A 24,645-nucleotide genomic window follows, 5' to 3' on the forward strand; every position below is an offset into this window, starting at 1 on the left:
CTGGAAATACACTTGAAAAGAATTGTTCATCTCAGTACTCATTCAAAATGAGTCCGATGTGGACTTCCTGTGAAAGGTTTGTGCGGTTGCTCAGTGAAGTAGTGAGAATCTTTGTTAGCTGGGTTTCATTATGGATTACAGAAGGGCAGATTTCAGCATTATCTCTGTATTAAAAAATCACAAGCTACAAACACACCAAGCCCCACACACCCCCATCTCCCTGACCCAGCCCTACTCCCCCCCCCCCAGCCCCCCCTGCACATACCACCTCCCAACTTACTGTGATTTACTTACTATCCTTATGGTTTGCTGTGCATCTGTCCCCATCTGAGGGAAGGTCCATGACGAAATGTGGGCTGTTCACCGCTGAATCCCAGAACCTAAAGCAGAGCCTGGCATGGAGCAGAACCTCCGTATTGTCAAGAGGAATGGATGTCATTTCCCTCTCTTCGCTTACAGAGATATGCAGGCTTTTAACATTTCTCTGCCCGCATGATGCTTGACCAACCCCTTCTCTGATGCCCACCGATCACTATCCAGCTCACTGGATACAGAGGCCCAGGGCGGGGAGAGAATAAGGGCAATGGTGAAGAGACAGCTGGAGGTCAGGAAGGAAGGGAGGTCTGGGGTCAGGTGGGCTGGCTTTACAGGCAGGATGAAAGAAGGCTTAAAGAAGACGGCCTTGTGCAGTGAGCTTTCGCCTCTCTGGGCACCTACACAGCAGCTGGACGACAAGGATGTGCTTTTGAGCCCACCTCCCCTTCTGGGCCAGCCAACCTGAAGCAGAGACTGAAATTGGTCTTTGTATCCCTCCTGTGGGCTTGAGACAGGGCCTGGCCCAAAAATAGGTGTCTATCTAGGGAGGAGTAGATGAAAGCCAGGTTTCAGGAGACTGTCACTCCTTACCCCACCTCCCCCAACAGTACCGGCAAAGCAATTCAGAATTCAGAGAATGGCACTTTATTTTAAGACTTGATTTTTTTGCCATTATTTTCTACTGATTCTTCCAGAATGGTGTCATCTTCTTCAACAGTGACAAGGACCTTCTTGCCCACCAGACTAAAGATGTCTTCAGGAGGGTAGCCTTTGGGCTCACCCACCTTCACAGTAAGCATGTCCAATGTTAGAACAGTGCCTTCTGGAATTTTCACTTTGGCCACCACGGACTTGCCCAGCTGTGGATGAAATTAAGACTCGGCGTCAGCTTCACAGAAGTTAACTGGAACATGTTGTTTTATACCCAAGGTCCCTGACCCGTCTTCACAGGGCACCCTGGGACCAGGAACTTTGTCCTCCCATTGGTGCCTAGAACAGACCCTCACACAGAGTGGGGACTCAGCCAGTGGGGGGTGAACTTAGAGACTCAGAGACAGGCCTTAACAAGAAAGTGCAACGGGAAGGGCTCAGATCATACAGCCAAACAGAGCCAGGTCCAAATCCCCTTCAGGTGGGTACAAGCCGTGCCTGACTTTCTCTGTAAAATGGGAAATGACGGTGCCTCCAGCATGTCAGATGACTACAAGGATTAGTGGTAATAATATATGTAATCTACCTGGAACATAGAACGCTCCCAGTACGTGAAAATTGTGATTTCTTTTGTCATCATTCAGTTCAACATCTCATTTTAAATGTGGGGAAACTAAGCAGAGGTCCACAGAGGGCAGAACACTTGGCCAAAGTTGCAGAAAACCAGGATTCTGACTCCTGACCCACTGCTCTTAGGGGACACAAACCTCATGGCCACCACGCTCGGTAAAATAAGAATATGGAGGGCTCACAAGACTGAGTGCGCCATTATTCAGTGGACGGGAAAAGGGGCCACCTATGGAGGGGCAGACAAGACAGGCAGGTGAGGGGAATAAAGGGTACTGGAAGCTCATGACCAGCCTTTCTGTGTCTTGCCCATAAATGCTGTTGAACAAATCACTACACCGTGTAGTGCCAAGGAATCCATTCTAAAATTGTCAGGACAGAAGGTCTGTCCGCAGATATTCCCTGATTACGCATCCCGCCATCCACCACTGTTTGCCCAGGGAGCCAAGAGGCTCAAAACCAAAGTAAGGGCTCAACTCTCCTGCATCTCTGGCGTGATTCTCTCCCCTTTTCTTCTGCAAAGCAGTTTTGTTTCTCTTTACTATTATTTTCATCTCCTGGTACTTCTGCATCTTTAATTTGAGGGAGGCAATCAGGCCTCACTAGAATAAAAGAAGGAAACGTTCCTCACACACGCCTGGTGTTTGGTCTTTGCCTCGACCCAGACAGCCACAGCAGGCCAGGAGCGGCTGCAGTCCTGGGAGCCCCAGGACACCGGGCTGTAGAACTACAGACCAAGACAGGTCTAGGCCACAGCTTCCAAGAAGCCCAGATGGTCAGCAAGCCAGGCAGTCCTTGGCCTCAGCATCCCCTGTGTCTGAAGGTCAATGCTGCACAGCTCACACTGCTCCTGAGGAAGATTCGCATCACTCCCCCCCCCCCCACACACACACACCACACACAAACCCCTGCACCATGCACGGCCCTGTCAATCTAGGGCCTCCTCCACTTAGGGATGCCTCAGTGTGTCACAGGCCCTTCTCCCGCTGCCTCACGGAACCCCTCTGCCCAGCTGTTTCTCAAGGCTTACCTACTCCAAGGGACCCTAGACTTGACCACCCAGGTGCCTTGTGAGGCTATACCCACTCCCTTACATCTCCTGGCGTCTACAGCACTGATGCCACAGGCTTCGGGGACTTGGTGGGAAACTGTAACATGATTCTAGGAGGCTGGAGAAACTGCTGAGGCTCCCTTCAGTGACGAGCTTCTCCCGCTGCCGATACAAGCCCAGAGACCCTCAGACGGTGGGCCAAGGCTTAGGCACAGTTGGTGCTGACTCCCCCTGGCAGGTAAGCCCACTGCGGCCCCACTCAGAACAGTGGAGCCTGGCAGGCTTGTGCAGAACCCACCTTCTCGTTGCAGGCCATCTCACAGGGCAGCAGCTGCTTGGTCGGGGAGCCCAGGGCCCTTTCCACAAGGCGCACAGACCGCACCAGCTCGGCCAGCTCTCCAGGCTCCAGCGAGGCCGCGTGGTCACTCCCCTTCCAGGTCTTGTCCAAAGTTATGTGACGCTCCAAAACCTTGGCCCCCAGAGCCACGGCAGCCACAGATATCTCTATGCCTGTTTCATGGCCAGAATACCCTATGGGAATGTCAGGAAAGAGCTTCTGATATTCCTTTAAAATAGAAAAAAAAAAAGAGAGAGACAAGGTTAAATTATGCATACAGTGCAGTCAGGAAGTGCTAGGCTCGAGTCCCAGTTGAGCCTCTCACTATTTGTGCAACTACAGGCAAGACGCTGAGGCTCTCTGCGCTCCTCCTTCCTGGGATAACAGTGGTATGTCCAGGGCCGCTCCAGAGGCAGTCAGCGCGCTGGAATGTCCCCAAGTAATGGCTACCGTCATCAACAAGGCACTCTAGGAATGCTTCACACCGCGCAAACCACCAGGAAGAACAGAACCACAGCTGATTGCCAAAACTCATTCAAAAAGTAGCTGTCACATTTAATTAGCCTGAACTGCTGAAAGCGAGTGTGCTATAGGCACAAATATCATCATCAATAATATATACAGCCCAATCTCGAAACAATCCTTTGGTGGAAATGCTAAATAATTAACTAATCTGTGATCTATAATTCACTGAATGCAACAAAAGACATTTGTCAAGTGAGTCTTGTCACTGAGGGCGGCCAGAAAGCTTAAGTGCAGCAGAAGACCCAGATGGGGGCTAATATAGGATTAGGGCAGCTGAGTGGCAAAGGCCCCGAAACCAGGCTGTAGGGTGTGAAATGAACAAAGGAATGCAGGGGGCAGGGTCAAACTGCTGTAATATGGTCGTACCAGGCCCGGGAGGGGGCAGGCGAGCAATGGAGCCCTCGCTGTGCCCTGGCATCGAGAGAGGCCATGACGGCAGGCTGGGTGAGAGTGGAGAGAGGGGACATACGCCACAGAGAAGGAAACTCAAAGAAAATAGCTACAGTCACAGAGAGTAAACTACCCATTATAATGATTTCTGTGGGGTGAGGTTACAGAGCATGTTTACTTTCTATATTATGTATTTCAGAGCTGTTTGGGTTTTTAAAAAAATGTTTAAAATTTTAAAATAACATGGTTTGGAGATAAGCTAGACATAGAGAAAAAACTACCAACTGGGAGAGACACAAATTTAGGGAAAGAGACAGTAATGTCCGTTTTTAAGTTAAATATGTAGACTGTGCAGCAACACGCACAAAAGCTTATACCCTCGTGGAAAAAGCCAGAATGTCAAATACTGTTACTAAAAGGAAAATACGAAAGGACGCTGGTTAACTGAAGTATCAAGATCATGTCTATGTGTATATTTAGAATCCCACTAATATCACTCCAGTGTTTTGTATAATTACATATACATGTTTCTAATTAGGTGAAGCTTCAGGTGCTGCCAGGGGAAAGGGGTGGAGACAGCCTGAGACAACAGGAGACAAAGGATTCTAGTCCCGGTTTTGCACCACGATGCCATGGAAGCTCAGGCAAGTGAGTCCTTTTCCCTCTGGGACTGGATTTCACCATGTGTAAGATGACTGAGGTGGAGCAGACCAAATCCTGGGAGAGAGAAAGCTCCCTCAAGGCTGTCACTGTAACCAGTCTGGGCCTCTGGTAGGCTCAGGATTACAGGTAGAAAACAGCAGAGCCAGCAAACAGTACAGAGAAGGAAAAGCCAGAAGTTTCGAGAGGGTCTCCAACAACTCAGTATGAAGAGAACCGGACAGGTATTTGTACACCAGTGTTCCTACCAGCATTATTCACAATACCCAAAAGGTGGAAACATCCCAAATGTCCATCGATGGATAGATGGATAACAACACATGGAATGTACACACAATGGAATATTCTTCAGCCTCAGCAAGCAATGAAATACTGGCACACGCTACAACATGGATGAACCCCGAGACATTATATTAAGTGCAAGAAGACAGACGCCAAGGACACATATTGTAGGATTCCACTTAGATGAGGTCTCTAGAGGAGTCAAATTCATGGAGACAAAAAGCAGAATGGTTGCTGCCAGGGGCCGGGAGAGAAGGGAAGGGGGAGTTCATGTTTAAAAGGGGCAGAGTTTCAGTTTGGGAAGATGGAAAAGTTCTGGAGACGGATGGTGGTGATGGCCGCACAACAATGTGCACGTACTTAACGCCACTGAAGTGTACGCTTAAAAATGGTTCAGATGGTAAGTCTTGTATCTTACTACACACACATACACAAAAGACGATTTACTAAAAAAAGGATATGAACCAGCAGTTCACAGAAGAGGGACCTCTAGTGGCCAAGACACATGGTACAGAAAATATATAGGGACAATTATGAGGACTCACACCTTAAATTTCATAGTGGGAAAAATTAAGATTGGTTTTCAGAAAAGTTATAATCACCCTCTTTAGAATGCATCTGCCTCCTTAACTGCACAGTTGGTTCTAATTTAATTCTGTAACTGTGAGATCGTCAATGGAGGTTCAAATTGCATGAGGCGTGTCAAGATTGGTCAGGATTTGGGTTACAACAAAGGCCCCATCTTTCCCATAGTAAGTGATGCAAAAAAAAAGCCATTTTGTTGTGGCCCAGTCAGACACTGGCCTGCTCACCATGATGACGCGTAGGTTGACGTCCTCGGGGGGTAGCGGGTACGCACTGGTGCACTGGAGGAAGCAGAAGTTGGGGTTGAGGGGCTTCACGATCTGATAGACTTGCTTCATGGTGTCCATCGACTGCATCCCGCTGGAGATCACCATCGGGCGGCCTGAGTGACCCAACACCAACACCACCATCACTTTGTCTTCAGGGGCTCTGACTCTCCCTCAAGCCTACCCCAACCGCTGGTCTCGTCATTCAAGTGGACTCCACAGACCTCTCCCCAACACTGTGCCAGCCACTGCGGGGTGAGAGGGGAGCTTGGTGGCTTCTTGCCCTCAACCCGGAGGACATGCAGACTCCCTTCACCCTCAATATTCTTGTTTAGCAAAGTGAACTGAATTAAGGAGGCAGAGGAATTTCACACTCCTCAGAGAAAGGGGAGCATCTCACTGGGTTGAGAGGTTGCACAGCACGGCCGGGTGGGCACTGCCCCCGACTCAAGAGCAGATGTGTGAGCCCCGGCGCTGCCGCCTCCCAGCTGTGTGGCCTCCGCCATGAAGAAAGTATGAAGCGTCATAAGCACAGAACCGACTTCAGTCCCGGGGCTGTTATGAGAATCAAATGAGATGATTCATGTTGCAGAACCACTTTCCAAACCATAAAGTGAGGAGGGTGGATATTATATTCTACACGTGCGAGACTATTTCTCCAAGTCAGAACTTCCTCTGTACTGCCATATCCTCAATTTCATATGAATAAACGATTTTTCATTTTAAAAGTTCTTATAAAAACTGACTTATTCTCAATTTCTTCCAAGTAGCACATGGAACAGTGGAAGTACATGCTAAATGAAAAGAGGTTTCTAAAGCCTGTCTTCAGGAGACGTCATTAGCAGGTTCTACTAAGAGGAGTAAAATTGGGAGATTTGGACTCCGGCATTTTAGGGCAAAAATGAAACACTTACCTTTTTTGGCAGTCTTCTCCAGGTAAGGAAAATTATTAGTGTCCCCAGATCCAACTTTGAAAAACGGAACATTCAGCTCATGCAGAAATTCAACTGCCATCTATAAAAACCAAAGAAGGAGCCCTTTCTCACTGTTGTTCAAAATTCCTGCCCTCAAGTCAGGCGGGGAGCCACAACCAGGAAACCCCCTCGCCTTGCCCAGCAAGGGGGACTCTCACAACAACTTGAAAGCAGGCAAAAATGTTACCAGTTATTTCGTTCAAATTCAAACTCTCTCATTCCTAGCCACCCATCCATTTGTCCAACAACACAGCATGCTGGCCCGCACTGGCGATGAGAGCTGCAAAAGAATCAGACCCCGGACCAGACCTTCCTTCCCAAGGGGCCCAGGGTCCAGGGAACAACTGCAAAAGGGTCATGACCTAATCTTGACCCAGTAAACCAAGTGACAAGAAAGTGAACGGCTCTCGAAGGCCTCACCCTTTACTCAAAACCAAGCGCCAGGAAAAGAGGCCATTACAATCCTTGCCAAAAGAGGGGGAAGGGGGGATGGAGCATTTTATCGGCCACCTCTGACACAGGGATCCACAGCTGCCAGGGCCCATCAAACCCAAACCGTCTCAGCCCCCAAACCATGCTGCCCACAGGAAAGACAAACTGCATTCACTTTTTCTGAGACACCATCACTGCCTGAGGTTAACTATGGAGGGCCCTTCACCATCCTTCACCTCCACCAGGATTCATCAGTAGGACGCAGGATCAGGAAACTGGCAAGCGTTAGTGAATGCTTGCTAACGGAATCAGTGGGCCACAAGTTTTAAGAGTAAAAATCTCGGTTATCACATTACAAACCCCCCCCCAAACTACCTTTTATTACTATTTTTTAACAAAGCTGGAAATCAGAAGTGGGGAGGATCAATGTCTCGGAAGGTTTCCCTATATCTAAGTTGATCTCTTGTAAAATGCTGTGTGGATTCAGAAGGAGGTTTGGGGGGCCTGATCAGCTAGGTCGCTGCTTCTCACATTTAACATGGGACACCAATCTCCTGGGGGTCTTGCTCAGATGAAATGCACGTTCTGATTCTGCTGGGTTAAGGTGGGGCCTGAGGGTCTGTGTTTCCATTAAGTTCTTGGGTAAGACCACCACCACTGCTCCGTGAACCCTATTTTATAAGGAGCTAGGTCACCATGCCTGAAAGTCCAGATGGCACAGGGTGGCCAGGAACGGTCTGAGGTCATTCTGTCAGCAGGCTCTTTAAGTCAACTGGCTGCTGCCTGAGCTTCCTTCCGTCTTGCAGGCAGGTGATAAGTGACTCCAGTCACTGGCTGCACTCAGAGACTAACTGTCCTCATCTGTAAATCCTCTAATATCGCGAAGGTTAGAGGCGCTGTAGAACCATGCCTGGTGGGTAACCAGCCAGTGAACAGTTCAAAGGCAGTTCACACCCCCTGGGTCCAAGAGATGCCGTCCAGCATGGTCTGAGCGGCACTGGCTTCCAAGCCTGCTAAACTGCCTGCACCCATCCTGCAGTTCTCGTGGTCTTCCCTCTGCTGTGTTTCTTCCTCACCTCTCTTCTCCCTTCCACGTTGTTCCGCCTGGCCCCTCCTGTTCATGTGTCTCTCACAACTGCTAAGTTCCCTGCTGTTCCAGCCCTAAGATGAAAGTGAAAATCATTCCTTCTAATGTGTTTATTGAACAAAGTTGACTTCCCCCACTTTTCTCATTCTATCAGGCAGATGGAGAGATATTTTCTATTGTAAGAGGGAAAGCCCTATGCTAGGTTTTCTTCCTTATAATGTCCAACTTCTAAGAGAAATGGCTCCCGATGAAAAAGCCCTCAAGGGCGTAAATAGAGGATGAGCCCACTCAGAGAGGCACAGGGAGAGCAGGAGTGAGGAGAAACCAAATGCAGGAGAAAACACTTTGCAGAAGCTCACCTACGAAGGCCTGACAATCTGCTTGAATTCTACAGGTTTCAAGTGAAGAAAGGGGCAAACTCCTCTCCAAAGGGAAAGGGGTCTGTCTGCAGTCCCCTGGGAGAACCAGTCCCACCTAGCGGCCACTCTGAACACTGCCACTGTGCATTCATCTCTGCAAAACGGGTGCCAACCTCAGTAATGCGGAAGATCTTAGCCTTCCAGCCTGAGGGTGTCTTGCTGTGCCTAGGTCCCCTGAGGCTGGATCACCGCTAGTGCCCCCCGACCCCCCGTCCCGTTCTCCAGGGACTGCCTGGCTTCCCCTAGTCCTGCCCACTCCGCTGTCCATTCCCCTCTTCATCTAGGGGTGCAGGCAGCCAGGCAGCCTCACATCTCCCTCCTACCCCGCAGCACAAAGGCTTTCAAAGGAACTGTGCCGACAGGACCTTCCCTGGGCATCCAGCTGGCTTAAATACACAGACAAGGGCCCACCAGCAACCTGGTTTCAGTGAAATGCTGCACTGCCAGAACTCCCTCTTAGAGAGTCCCAATACATACACTTGCCTAGCTTTTTTTTAATCCCAGTGTCTCCCAAACTTATTCACTTATCCAGCTCAGAACCTTGCTTACTGGTGGGGGTGGGGGGCCTTTATTACCAAGAATTAATTGGTAATAATTATTGATCAATGAGGATCGACTATGTGTGCCCACAGAGCCCCCTTTCCACATCATGGGCCCCTGATCTGAGGAGTAACCAAAGCAGGAAGAGGAGCTGGGATTTTTCTAAAGCCCCTTCCCTCTGCTCTCAGCTTTTGGATCCTCTGTAAAAGGAAAAAGCAGCCCAGAGCGAGGAGTCGTGGAGAATGGGGTCCTGGCGAGCTGCCCAGCGTGAGGATGATGAGGGGGAAGCATGGGACGGGAGACTCCGGGGGCCACGGCTTGGGCAGCACACCCTTCAGGAGCCACCTCGACCGTCATGGCCTCCATCTGCTTTCTCAATGCAACTCTCCAGTTAGACCAAAGAAACTGCTCATTTCCGCCACATTCCACGAGCCTCTCTGCAGCTTCGGCCAGGTGCCCTGGTAGTTTTCTCAGCCTTAATAAAATTCCACCACACCACAAGCTTTCCTCAGCATATGACGAACACCCCGGGACAGCACAGAGAGTGGAGAAAATGGGCACTCTGCAAATGGCTACGTCCACAAGGAAGTTGAGGTGGGTAAACACTCAGAGCCACCTGCAAGGTAAACACAGAACAAGGGACCAACCCACTTCCAATAGCCAGGCAGACAGGTCGTGCAGGTTCAGCAAAGGGACCTGGTCGACAAAGCAAATTCACTCTTCTAAAGGCTCCTAAGAATGCATTTCCCCTCACTGCCCACGCCCAGGTCAGGCGCGAGGATCCTTGGGAACAACGGCATTCCCAGGACAGACAGGCCTCCCTGTCCACAGAGCGTGAAGTAGAACAAGTCCGAAGGGTTCTGAATGACGGAATGGCTATCATTCGGTGGACGCAGGTCTTGCACAGCCCTCGCACCCAACACCTCACCGCTGCCACGTGGTGGGGGACACCTTTATTATTCTATTTTTTACAAAAAGGTCACGTGATGCGCCCGAACCCACAAACTGTCAACTTGAGAACCTGAACTCAGGCAGTGTGGCTGCAGAGCAGCCTAAACAGTATAGTATGCAACCTTCTGAGACTGACATTTTCACTCAATGTAATACCCTGGAGATAACATGTTATCAGCAGTTCATTCCTTTTTGTGGCTGGAACCATTGATTCACCTGCCAGAGAACTATCTGGATTGTTCTAGTTTGGGAGCAGTTACAGATAAAGTTGTTATGGACACACATGTCAGGTTTCTGTATGAATGCACGTTTTCCTTTCTTTTGGGAGAAATGCCCAAAGGACACATGGGAAAGGCTACCTGATGAGAACATGTCTAGTTTGTGGTGTTGTTTTTTCAGGTATGCAATAAATGGTTATTTTTTTATTGAGATATAATTGACACATAGCAATGTACTAGTTCTGGGTGTATAATATACATACATAAAGATATGCATTATGCAATGGTTACCAGAATAAGTTAACACTCATCCCCACATAGGTACAAAGTTCTTTCACACATCCGGTTTTATAAGAAACTACCAGTATCCTCTAAGTGAGTGCACTGTGATATGATACCATATATGAATTGTATTAAAATAAAGTTGTTTTTTAAAAAAAGGAGACAACTGGGGACGCCTGGGTGACTCAGTGGGTTAAGCATCCGACTTCAGCTCAGGTCATGATCTCGTGGTTAGTGGGTTTGATCCCCGCATCGGGCTCTATGCTGACAGCTCAGAGCCTAGAGTCTGCTTCAGATTCCATGTCTCCCTCTCTCTGCCCCTACCCTGCTCAGTGCTCTGTCTCTCTCTCTCAAAAATAAATAAACATTTAATAAAGGAGACTATCATATTATTTTCTAGAGTAATTATACCGTTGCTACATTCCCACCAGCTATGTATAAAGGATCCATTTTCTCTGCATCCTTGCCACCATTTGGTGTTACGGTCACTTTTTGTTTTAGCCAGACTGACAGCTATGTAGCGAGACCACAATGTGGTTTAAAATTGAGAAAATTTTAAATCACAAGGACGTGCATACACAAAAAAAGATGAATTGGACGTCATCAAAATTAAAGATGTTTGTGCTTCAAGGGATACCGTCAAAAAGTGAAAAGACAATCCAGAGGATGGGAAACATTTCCACAAATCTGTATCTGACTAGGGACTCCTATCTAGAACATGTAAAGATAAATAACCCAAATAAAAATTGGCAAAGGATCTGACAGACATTCTTCCGAAGAAGAATATACAGATGGCCAATAAGCACAAGAACAAAAGCTCAACATCATTAGTCATCAGAGAAATGCAAATCAAAACCATGACCAGATACTACTGCACACTTGCTAGGATATTTAGAATCAGAAAGTCAGATCATAACAAATGTTGGTAAGGATGTGGAGACACCGGAACTCTCATATACAGCTGGGACTGTAAAGGGTGCAGCCACTTTGGAAAACAGTCTGACAATTAAACACAGAGTTACCATATATATCCCCAAGAGAAATGAAAACACGTCCATAAAACCTGTACAGGAATGTTCATGGAAGCATTATTCAGGCTGGCCAAAAAAGTAGAAACAATCCAAGTTCCATCAACTGACAAATGGGTAAATAAAAGGTAGTATATATCCATAGTCCTGAATATTACTCATCACTAACAAGGAGCGAGGTACTAATACATGCTACAACAGGGCCGAACCATGAGCACGTTACTAATGTGAATGAACCCAGACACACAGGACCACATATTGTCTCATTCTGTTTATATGCAATGTCCAGAAAAGGCAAATTTATAGAGGCAGAAAGCAGATCAGTGGTTGCCTAGGGGTGAGGGAATTGGGGGGGGGATTGAGAAATGGCTGTTAATAGGTACATGATAAAAATGTACCAAAATCAATCACAGTGATAGTCACTACAACTCTGTGAATATGCAAAATACTGGGGGCACCTGGGTGGCTCGGTCAATTGAGCGTCTGACTTTGGTTCAGGTCATGATTGCACAGCTCGGGAGTTTGAACCCTGCATGGGGCTCTGCGCTGCCAGCTTGGAGCCTGGAGATGGAGCCTGCTTAGCAGTAATGTGAAACAGGCATGTTATGAAAACAAATGTCACTTTCTAGGTGTGAGCGTCCTTCCACCAAAGCACTGACTGAGCATGTACCGGGATCACTATACCAGGAACTGAGTTCATGGTGAACACACAGACCCAGTCCTGCCTTGAGATGGTCTCACCAGTTCCAGAAGACAAGCCTGCATGTTATGTACTTTAATCAATGCCCAGCCCTTCACCAAAGAGGAAGCAGCCCCAGAGCAGTGAAAGAAGAGTGTGCTCAGGCAGAAGCGCTCTGCGGTTGGCCTGCGTTGGCTAATCCCTAACTACTGACACCCTCCCTGTGAGATGGGGATAATAATTGTCCTTTCTGGGTGGCTGGCCACCTGGGTGGCTCAGGTGCTTACGTGTCTGACTCTTGATCTCAGCTCAGGTCTTGATCTCAGGCTCATGAGTTCAAGCCCCACACTGGGCTCTACAGTGGGCATGAGGCCTAGTTAAAAAGCTGTCTTGTGCACCTGGGTGGCTCAGCTGGTTGAGCATCTGACTTTGGCTCTGGTCATGATCCCACAGTTTGGGAGTTTGAGCCCACATTGAGTTCGCTGCTGTCAGCACAGGGCTCACTTCAGATCCTCTGTCCCCCTCTCTGCCCCATCCTCACTCATGCTCTCTCAAAATGAATAAATACTAAAAAAAAAAAAAAAAAAAAAAAAAAAAAAAAAAAAAAAAAAAAAAAAAAAAAAAAAAAAAAAAAAAAAAAAAATTGTCCTATCTGAAGAGGCTAAGAGGAGTAAATGAATTGATATGTTTAAAATACCTAGCAAAGAACTTGGCACATTGTAAGTACTCAAGAAATGTTAGCTAATGACAAAACCAAAAACACCACCAAGTCTTTAAGATCCTAAAGCCCACATTCTTTCCTGCTTAAACTTTTGATTTACAGATCCTTTAAGAACCTGATAAAAACCATGTTAAGTGATGAGTAACTCAATTCTACTCCTAAAATTATTATTATGCTATATGTTAACTAACTTGGATTTAAATAAAGTTAAAAAGTTAATTTAAAAAAAACCCATTAGGGTGCCTGGGTGGTTCAGCTGGTTAAGGGACCGACTTCAGCTCAAGTCATGATCTCGACATTCATGGGTCTGAGCCCCATGTCGAGCTCTGTGCTGACAGCTCAGAGCCTGGAGCCTGCTTTGGATTCTGTGTCTCTCTCTGCTCCTCCACCACACATGCGCGCTCTTTCTCTCTCTCTCTCTCTAAAATAAACCATTAAAAAAAAAAAAAAAACCTAACTCTCTGTTTTGTTTGCTTCAATCATTTATTCCTTCAACAAGTATCCCCCACCCACTGCTGCACGCCAGGCACCAGGGATGCTGTGGGGCCCGGAGTCTGGTAGGGAGGAGGGAGAGTTAACACACAATTACAGAAGAGCACCAGAAGAATATAACCGGAGGGACCTGAACCAAGCCCGTGAACAGTGCTCTTTAAATTGGGATCAGAAAAATGCCCAGAAACCTCTAACATTTCCCTTAAAAAGTCTGTCCCCTTGTCCCCAGTGCAGCTCTTGGACCTAGAGACTCTCCAGCCACCAGCATCAAGGCGGTGAAGAGCAAGGGGAAGCCTAAGGGCTCCGCTGAGCTCTGCAAAGCTACACACACCTGCACGGATGCCCAGACGGAACTGACGGACCAGAGAAAGCACACTGTACACACATCAGATCTCCCTTCAAGACCCGTTTCCTAGCTGTGTGACTTTGTGCAAACCTCCCAGCCTCTCTGAGCCTCCATTTCTTCATCTGCAGAGTGGGGCATAGTAAGGATAAAATATATTTACTGGAAGGGAAGATGCTCTGTAAGCCATAACATATAACTCACACACAGAAAATTATGGTTATCGAATGCACAACTGGATCGGAAGAATGTCACGCTTAAGAAAGCTGCAAATTAAGGGATGAATTTGGGCTACAGAACTGAAGCCTGGATGGGTTATTTCCCCACAGATGCCTCGGTTCTCTGCCTCCCCACCCTTGCTAAAACTACTAACAGTCAAGGCACCTGGGTGGCTCAGCTGATTAAGCGTCTGACTCTTGATTTTGGCTCAGGTCACGATCTCAGGGTTTGTGAGTTCAAGCCCCACATTGAGCTCTGCACTGACTGTGAGGAGCCTGCTTGGGACTCTCTCTTTCTCCCCCACTCTGTCTCTGTCCCTCCCCTACTCATGCTCTCTCTCGCTCTCAAAATAAATAAACATTAAAAAAAAAAAAAACTACCAACAGCCTAGGCTAGACTTGGGTTTCTTTTCAAGTCAATTTGCAGCCATATTTTGGGGTCGGAACAGTAGCACAAATGGTCATAGAGGCCCACAGAATGAAATGGAAGGGTTTCAGATATTCTGATCAACTGAAAGAATTCCAAATGTTTTGAGTCATAAAAATACTCATAGGTTTCATCTAATGATCCATTTCTGCAAAGCTACCCTGAGGAAACAACACAAAACATGGAAAAACGATGTCCATGTCAGCATTATTTATAAGCACAAAGAACTGACCTGCGTGTCCAAAAGTAGAGTAATGGTTACATACATTATAAATCCTCAAAAGAAGCATTGCATTGCTATTAAAAACTGTAAGCACGTTATTTGGGGACTTACATGTCAATTATATCTCAATAAAGTTGGGGAAAAAAGCCCCTAGATATGGGTAAAAGCTTGCGGTATAATGGTAAAGGGAAAAAGCATGCACAGAACTAAATATTCACAAATGTAGCAACCAGGTAATAAAACATGCATATAAAAAAGACCTCAGGAGGAAATCTACAAAAAGAACCACCCTAAGGGGATTATGGGTCAGTTTTTCTAAACTTGCCATGATATCTATTATTTTTACAATTACAGTTTTTACATTCAAAAACGAATTCATGAAAGAATCTCAGAGAGGCAGGTCACAGAGCAGACAGGACCTGAGACCTGGCACCAGCTAGACTTTTCCAGGATGTCAGCATGCCATTCTGTGAGCCATTCAGCAAGGGCGGGATCCCTATTAGAACGGAAGTTTCCCGATTCCCAGTCCAGGCCATTTTCCACTGGGAGAAAATGGTCCAGCACAGGTCTCCCACAAGCTTTGAGGGACTCAGGTGTGGCTGCCCCCTCCTCCTCAAGACAACTTGTTTGGAAACTTCTGGTACTCCTCCCACAAAACCTCACTGGGCCTCTGCTCCCACTGGCCTCCCATTTAGTGGGGCATTGATACGGTTAATATGATGGGGAACTCAGCACAAAAGTCTCAAGCAAGGGCTGGAGCTGACTCTAGGCCAAAAGCCACCAGGCCAGCTCCTGTCCCCTGGGTCTGCTAAAGTGGCAAATGACAGAGTGGCAATCATGAGGACTCACCTCATCCATGCCAGAGGCAGTGAAGAAGATGCCAACCTCCTGGGCATATCTCTGTAGCTCCCTGTATTGGGCATGGCTGAACTCCAGGTGGCGCTTGTGCTCCCCATACGTCTTCCCCCAGGAATGCTTGGACGTATAGGGCCTCTCCAAGGCTTTCCGATTGAACTTGTACTCCAGCTCACTCTTCTGGAATTTGGCACAATCGGCCCCACACTCCTGCAACACACAACAAGGATCTGTCAGTGATCTATCATAGATTCTCAGAGAAAAGAGAAATGTTCGGGAAACAGCTCTGACATCAGTATCTTTTTTTTTCTTTTTTAATTTTTTTTAATGTTTAATTATTTTTGAGAGACAGAGTGTGAGCAGGGGAGGGACAGAAAAGAGGAGGAGACACAGAATCCGAAACAGGCTCCAGGCTCTGAGCTATCAGCACAGAGCTCGATGCGGGGCTTCAACCCACAGACCGTGAGATCATGACCTGAGCCAAAGTAGGACTCTCAACTGACTGAGGCACCCAGGCGCTCCCGGACATCAGTATCTTTAAATGTAAGATTGACTGAGGGGCACCTGGGTGGCTCAGTCTGTTGAGTGGTTGAGCGTCTGACTTCGGCTCAGGTCATGATCTCACGGTTCATGAGGTCAAGCCCCACATCAGGCTCACTGCTGTCAGCCTGTCAGCACAGAGCCCACTTTAGATCCTCTGTCCTCCCTCTGCCCCTCCCCTCCTTGTGGTCATCCAAAAATAAATAAGTATTAAAAAAAAATAATAAGGTTGACTGACAGTGGCAAAAAGGGCAGGAGAGGGAAGAAAATCTTGAAGTAAAGCCTGGGGCTTCCCCCTATTCTTCCCCCTTAAAATGCCAAAAGAAAAAAATGGGAGCTTTTTGTAAAATTTTATTTTATATTAAAATATTATAATTCAAGAGTTAAAGATTTTAAGTTGGGTAACTCAGCAGAGGATAGCAAAATGAGCCCTAGGCCAGAATTGAGGGGAAGTCAGAATCTGCTAACTCTTGGAGAAATCACTTCCTATCTCTGGACTCGGTGTCTCCATCTACATAAACAGCAGCTTTGGGCCAGCCCCAGGACCCTTCACTATTCCAAGGCGGGGGTAGGAAACAGACAACTCTGCTTTAGCTGCTTTGCACTTCTGCACCTTGCCTGGCATCTGGTTTGAACAAGAGGCTCTGGGGCAACAAGCAAACAAACACAACTTAGAAAAGTCCCAGTCTTACTAACAGAAACTATAACAAAAAAGCTCCAACTCGGGGTGCCTGGGTGGCTCAGTTGTTTAAACTTCCGACTTCGGCTCAGGTCAGATCTCACGTTCGTGGGTTCAAGCCCCGCGTCAGGCTCTGTGCTGACAGCTAGCTCAGAGCCTGGAGCCTGCTTCCGGTTCTGGGTCTCCTTCTCTCTCTGCCCCTCCCCCTCTCATGCTCTGTCTCTCTCTGTATCAAAAATAAATAAAACATTAAAAAAATTTTTTAAAAAAGCTCCAACTCTAAAAGCCATAATTCTATTGTTAGCCCCCAATCTCTTAAAATCTTTTTAATTTTTTTAACGTTTTTTATTTATTTTTGAGGGACAGAGAGAGACAGCACTAGCCAGGGGAGGGTCAGAGAGAGAAGGAGACACAGAATCTGAAACAGGCTCCAGGCTCTAAGCTAGCTGTCAGCACAGAGCCCGACATGGGGCTTGAACCCACGAACCGTAAGATCATGACCTGAGCCGAAGCCAACGCTTAACTGACTGAGCCACCCAGGCACCCCTTAAAATCACTTTGAAAAACTACACAATAGAAAGATGAAAGAAAACCCTCTAAAGTCTCAGTTCACTGACATTTCTGGAGACAAAGTTATTCACGCTGCTGAAAAGCTCGGCTCCAGAAATATCCGTGCTAACAGGGCTGCTCCCATTCCTGGAGAGACCACAAGATGGCATGGTCAGGAAGGTTCAAAGAAAAAAACACACACACACACACACAGAACTGAAAGTGACCTTGGGCAACAGAGCTCTCATTGTCTAGAGGAAGATCTCCAGGCCCAGAGCCGCCTGAGTAGAGCTGCAGGGCGAGTCTGGCCAGGCTGGACGACTGCTTTTCTAAGGCTGCAGAACAGGTATCTCCTGGCCCACGACTGCAGCCTGGATCCCCATGACAGCCAGGCCTCCAGCAAGCTGTGGGACAGGGACTCACACAGCGCTGCGTGCTGCCTCCTCTGCTCCACCTCAAGGAGTGGACTTACCTTCAAGAAGTGAAATAGCTTGTCTGCTCTGGGCCAACCTTTCCTTTACAGCAAGATGAGAAAAGTGAAGTAGCAGAAACTACTGAAGACAAGAGGTCAGAGAAAGTTCTACTGCATTCCACAGGACAGCAGTTGTATGGGGGAGGACAGCAGTGTCTTCCTAAAACTGAGTGACGTCTTTAACTGTTTAACTCTGTGATGAACTCCAGCTTCAGAAAACACGATCACTGTCCCTGTTTTACTAAGTGCTGATGGTTTTGTTGCAGAATCTGGTCTGGATCACCTGGCAGAAGAACCAAGCGGCACTCGGAGATCCTAGAAGGGAGGAGGTTTATTTTACACTGGTGGGCTCGGAGGAGATCATTCTGCAGAGGTCTGAGCCCAGAGCATTAGCAGAGGGAACAATTTACAGCCAGTCACTTTCGAATTCCTCATTAATCAGGGATAGGTATTTCCTATTCATCCTGTGGGCCATCCTAGAGCAGATTTTCCCTATCATTTCCCCCAGGTCAAGAGAGAGAAGGAACAGAGGCGGCTGGATGTCCTGGAGGAGGGAGAGCTGGATGACAATGGAGATCTCAAGAAGGAGATCAAGGAAAGGCTGCTCACTGCTGGACAGCGAGCTCTGCTCCAGAAGACACGGAGTGAGCCTTCTCCTATGCTGCCACTCCCTGTGGCCGGGGGCTGCCCTGCCCCGACCCTCACCAAGGAGATACTGCTGAAGCTCGGGGTGAGGGCGAGGAAGAGACGGCTGCAGGCGGCTCGGCGGGCAGAGGAGCACAAGAATCAGACTATTGAGCACCTAAGACTGCGGCGCCCAGTGGGCCGGGAGGCCGGGGGGCAGCCTGGGGCAAGCGGCGGGGGCGGGCGGACCGTGGCCCCCATGGTGCGCTACAGCAGCAGCGGGGCACAGGGTTCCACCCTCTCCTTCCTCCCTTGCTAAGGAGGTCCTGGGCTTCCCCCTTTTGGTGGTGGGACCTTCTCCATCCTTTTGTAGTCCTTTTCCTTTAAAAAGCAGTGGCTAGGAGGCTGACCTTTTTCCTCATCTTTTTCTTGGCCTCCCTCTCGGCAGTGTCCTCCCTGTTCATGTAGACCTTGTTAGCAATCTAGATCCACTACATGACATTCATTCCATCGAAACCATTCCATCAAGTTTTTGGAGCTTCCTTCTGATATCTGGGTCGGCTTGGGCCACAAAAGAGGTGTTTACCATCTGCTGGCTTTCTTGTGCCTCAGGATCAGATGGGGTGTAAATGCAGTAAACCTCACACAGCCTCTCATAATAATCCCCGGGGGATTCCCCTTGCTGCTGGGTGATTGAGGATATCTTGGTCATATTCATGGCTTCTTAGCCCCTGCTTGGATCCCCCAGAGGAGAGCCACTTGGTACCAGCAGATGTGGACATGTCCTTCTTCTCCATGTAGGACGTTCTTCAGGAGCAGCAGTTCTGGCCCAGGTGGCAGGATTGACAACCCTGGGGGTGCATGTTCAAGGTATTGCCAAGCTCCTCTCAAAATCCTCCGTCTCTGTCTCTCTTCAGTGTTAAAGTGCGGAGCAGATGTTGACAGTCTTCCCAAGGTGGTCGATGGGTCTGGAAGAGGGACTCCATTAGGTCTATCATTGCCTGTGGTTTTTCAGAATATGATGGTGTGTTAGGTTTCCAATTGAGGAGATCAGTAGTGTAGAAAGGCTGGTAATACATCATGGAGCGGCCAAGCTGGAGGGTTCCATTTTCATCACGTCTCTCAGGTTTCCCTCATTCTGGCATCCCGGCCAGCACACTAGTCTCCTATATCGGCATCTGGAGAGCACCTGCACCTGGCCGAGGGCACAATCTGGCCACTGGTCCGGGGGAGAGAGGATCTATCGAGTCCGGAGGTGGCAGGGTATCGATATATCAAGAGCCGGGGGGTGAGGTGCTGACAGTCTCGGGGGAGCATACGGCAATGGCAAAATTGGTTCTTCCTCCAAATCACCAGTGGGAATTTGCGGGGGTCAGGACTTCTGCACCCTAGCCTGTCTGTGTTCTTTGCAGGTAAATCATACCCAAGGTAGGAGGTTTTGGGCACTCTCTAACCAGGAGTCAATATATAGGAACTGATCAAAGTAACCTGGGCCTCTGGTAACAACATGCCAGACACAGTGGATCATTGGAACATCTAAGGTTCCCTCTGAGGGCCATCCTACCCCAAAAGTGGGCCATTCCAACTCACATGGGATCCTTAATTTGCTGGGAGTCATCTTAATTCCATAGTCTCCCGAAAACCCTCTTCTCAAAGTTCTTAAACATAGTTTCAAGAACTGTGGGTTCCCTCTGTCCCAATGCTATAATGTTCCCATTATAGGCAGTGTCACAAAGACAGACAAAGGGGTAGGGAGGCCCCTCTAATGAGGAGACCAGTCAGGTGCCCCTCTGGCGGTGTCCTGAAGGAACTTAGGTGATGCTTAGCCATAGTGGTCTCAGCTTTGTGACTTACAATCAGAAACTATTCCAATGCCACCACAGACATTCACCATGGAATTGCAGACGAGCCCACTCAGACTCTGTAGGCTTTTGGGGACCTTAAGGGTGCCCACCTGTGGAGACACAGAATCGAACTCAGCAGGCAAGCCAGACCGATCAAGTAGCACATTCACACTCAAATACACACCAGAGGTTATTACATTCCCTCCCACAGAATTCCTACAGATGAGACCACTGGGGTCTCGGGGGAGTGATCAGCTCCCCCTCCTACCACTATGGGTGGGCAGGACAGGGCAGATTTAGGGCCCAGGCCCTACCAGTTTCCAACATTGGTTCCAGGTCCTCACGTGCCAAGTCTCCTAGAGTCTGGCGGGAACGGTGGACTGGGGCCGGCCAAGGCCACTGTGCTGGAGACTGCCGAAATTCAGGCACGGCACGCCTTCTCCTTTTCAATTCCTCATTCCATCACCACCTTACCGTTTTCCCAGACAGGTGGCAACAACGGGCCAGCGAGGTTGGGTTTCCCGGTCAGAGAACCAAATGTTGCAGAATCTGGTCTGGACCACTCGGCAGAAGAACCAAGCAGCGCTCAGAGATCTTGGAAGGGAGGAGGTTTATTTTACACTGGTGTGCTCAGAGGACTTCATTCTGCAGAGGTCTGAGCCCAGAGCATTAGCAGAGGGAACAATTTATAGCCAGTTACTTCCCCATTCCTCATTAATCAGGGACAGGTGTTTCCAATTTGTCCTGTTGGCCATCTTACAGCAGATTTTCCCTATCAGTTTCTAGGTTCAAGGCGCTACGGACTCTTTCCTGGCAAATGACAAGCGGCAGAACTACAGACGGGTCAAGGTGTGATGCTCCGTTTGCACCAAAATTTGGCTGTTAAATGTACATTCGATTAGGCGACCTCTAATTATAATACGTTTCTATTTTATTATATAATTATAATGATATATTTTGTTATAAGAAAATAAAAATAATTGAGTGAACTCAACTTTTAATATTGCAAATAGAATCATCTCATGCTCTGAGCAACTGTGGGTAACTAAACATGGAATGCAATTTTATTTGGCAACAGAGACTAAAAAATACCCATAAAACACAAAAGATTTCAAAAGATTCCACTGCTTTAAGTTTAAAAACAAAAACGAACACACATAAGTGACAGGGAAGCTTTGAGAGGAAAAGTCACCTGCCCAAGATTATTCAGCTAGTAAATGGTTATCTTGACATGAGTCCAGTGTTCTCTCCACTATATCAAAGCCTCAACCACTTCATTCTCCTCCCCCACCCCAGAACTAGCCTCCAAAATTAAAAAGAGAAGGGAAAAAAACAAACAAGTTTTGTTTCCATGGCTTCAATATCTCTAGGTATTTTTACCACTTTAGCATTCAGAGGTGACATCTCCACTAACAGGTGGTTCCCAAAATTAAGAATTTCCCCCCTTACAAATCAAAATCACACTGAGATACCACCTCACGCCAGTCAGAGTGGCTAAAATGAACAAATCAAGAGACTATAGATGCTGGCGAGAATGTGGAGAAACGGGCACCTTCCTGTACTGTTGGTGGGAACGTAAACTGGTGCAGCCGCTCTGGAAAACAGTATGGAGGTTCCTCAAAAAACTACCAATAGAACTCCCCTGGACCCAGCAATAAATAGCACTGCCAGGAATTTACCTAAGGGATACAGAAGTGCTGACACATAGGGGCACATGTACCCCAATGTTCATAGCGGCACTGTCAACAATAGCCAAAACATGGAAAGAGCCTAAATGTCTAAATGTCCATCACCTGATGAATGGATCAAAAAGATGTGGGGTGTGGGTGTGTGTGTGTATATACACACACACACCCACACCCACACATATCTACATACACACATACATATATATACACATACACAATGGAGTATTACATGGCAATGAGAGAAAATAAAATATGGCCATTTGTAGCAAAGTGGACGGACCTCAAGGATGTCATGCTAAGTGCAATAAGTCAGGTGGAGAAGGACAGATACCATATGTTTGCACTCATAGGTCTAACAGGAGAAACCTAACAGAGGACCATAGGGAGGGGAAGGGGGAAAGAGAGTTGGGGAGAGAGAGGGACGCAAAACCTGGGAGACCACTGAATACTGAAAACGAACAGAGGGTTGAAGGGGGAAGGGGAAGGGAGGTGATGGTAATGGAGGAGGGCACTTGTGGGGAAGAGCACTGGGTGTTATAAGGAAACCAATTTGACAATAAACTATTCAAACAAAAATAAATAAATAAAATAAAAAATTTAAAAAATTAAAACTAAAAAAAGAAAAAAGAAAAAGAATTTCCCCCCTAGAAAACAATGTGCCAGCACAAAGGCTAGAGCCCTCTGGGTAGGAGCAAAGCTCTGCAATCTAATATTTACTAGCTGTGTGCCCTTGGGCAAGTCACTTTTCTAAGCCTTTAAAATGAGACCAACAGCTTCTACCATGTACATTGTCTTGTGGGAATGAAAGGAGATGCATTTAAAGCATTTAGCCCAGTATCTGTTAGGTGAAACACTCAAAAACATCAACAACTGTTACTCTTTAAAAGTGTTTTTTTCTGGGAAAGCCTGAGTAGCTCAGCCGGTTAGGCATCTGACTCTTGATTTTGGCTCAGGTACTGATCTTACAGTTCAAGAGTTTGAGCCCCACATAAGGGCTCTGAGCTGATGGTATAGAGCCTGCTTGGGACTCTCTCTCCCCTCTCTCTCTCCACCTGCTCTCTCTCTCAAAAATAAACTTTTTTTTAAAGTGGTTTTATGATTCAGTAGGCTTCCATAAAAGCAGAGTAACTCTGGAAAGAAGAGTAAGGGAAAACCTAATCATGACTGATTACATCAGGTGAACAGCTTTCACTGAAAGGAAGAAGGGGAAAAAAGATGGAGTGAAGCATCTCTATACCAAGGAATCACAGTGCAGACCTCATGCTGGGGGCTAGAGTCACAATAAAAACCTGACAGTCCCCCCATTCAAGGGTCTCACAATCTAAGAGTAAGAGAAAGAAACTTAGACAGTGACCATGCAATGATGGGAACAATGACAGGAGCCCATCCTTGAGGGGACAGGTTGGATAAAGCAACCAAGTAGACCTGTACAGGAGTAGAAATATGCCAAGAGGGAGCAGTTAATAATACGTATAAACCTCCTATCGCTAATAACTAACATTTATTGAGTCCTCTGTGCCAAGCACTGTGCTAAGAGCTTAACATAAATCATCTCATTTGATCCTTACCACTCTGAAGCTAAGTACTATCTCCAAGGCGACTTTCAAATGATGAATCTGGGAATCACAGAGGTTAAGTAACCGTTAGCTCATGTTCACACAGCTGCTAAGTTGGTGGTGTATAAATTTGAACCCAGGGTCCTAGCATTTTAACCCTTTCATATTCCAAACACAAAGAATGGCAAGTGAGAGAGAACATAGCAACTCCCAGGAACTTCCAGAACTTACTGGAAGTAATTCATTGTCGCTGAAATGTATCAGAGATGAAAAATGATAGGCAGGAAAGAACCAGGTAAGATCTTGAAGACTATATTAAAGGGCTTCAACTCTACCCGGGGACAGTGAAGCAAGGGTACGTACAACCAGATCAAACCTGTGTTTAAGGAAGATCACTGTGTCACCAGAAGGGGGTTAGGAGGCAACTGCAGTAAGGCAGACAAGTCAGAAGAGTGGAGAAGGATGAGAATCCCAAAGATTCAGAAATGCAACGACGAGCTGGACGCCAGGTCGCACGCGGGGCATGGAGACGCAGAAGAAGGTGGTCCCGGTTCCCCGCCGCCAGCTCTCCCGCGGCCCCGCCCCCGGCCCCAGCCCCAGGCCCCGGCCGGCGCCCTCTTCTTCCCGGGCTCTGCCCTCACCTTAGCCGTGCGGATCATGCGCTTGGCCACGTCCAGGTCTCCCTGGTGGTTCTGGCCGATCTCGGCAATGATGAAGCACGGGTGCTGCCCGCCCACCCAGCGCCCAGGGCACAGCTCCAGTTCCAGCGGCATGTCCGCCGCTCGCGCTCCGGCGCCGCACAGCCCGCCGAGAGTCCAGTCCGCAGCCCGGCGGGGTCCACAGGCCTGCGAAGCCACGTAAGCTCCGCCACGTTAGCCCGCGGCCGCGCAGCCAATCCGCGGGCCCCACCTTGCTCCCGCCAGCCAATCGAGGCAGGGGGCGGAACCACCCATGAGGTGGGCGCTGCGGTGGGAAGGGAAAACCCAGCAGGCTCTGTTCTCAAGATCCGGGCTCTAGACTCTCGGTAGCCTCTCTGCATGCACCCGGTAGCAAATATTCCCGAAGAGGGGTTGGAGGCGGGGGGACGGCTGCCTTGGGCGTGGGGAGAGTGAGCC

General features: G+C 47.9%; 1 protein-coding gene across 1 annotated transcript; it reads right to left on the bottom strand.

Annotated features, from left to right (window-relative positions):
* Positions 1-937: 937 nt before the first annotated feature.
* On the bottom strand, positions 938-24,399 carry NANS (N-acetylneuraminate synthase). Its single transcript, XM_029921115.1, has 6 exons — positions 24,172-24,399; positions 15,573-15,788; positions 6,604-6,703; positions 5,651-5,805; positions 2,943-3,209; positions 938-1,175 (listed from the first exon to the last, which is right to left on the bottom strand). The coding sequence occupies exons 1-6, from the start codon at positions 24,301-24,303 to the stop codon at positions 966-968; spliced, it is 1,080 nt and encodes a 359-aa protein (XP_029776975.1). The 5' UTR covers positions 24,304-24,399; the 3' UTR covers positions 938-965.
* Between the last annotated feature and the right edge of the window lie 246 nt (positions 24,400-24,645).

This window comes from Suricata suricatta, chromosome 13 (genome assembly GCF_006229205.1).
Source record: "Suricata suricatta isolate VVHF042 chromosome 13, meerkat_22Aug2017_6uvM2_HiC, whole genome shotgun sequence".
In the NCBI taxonomy this organism is placed as follows: Eukaryota; Metazoa; Chordata; class Mammalia; order Carnivora; family Herpestidae; genus Suricata; species Suricata suricatta.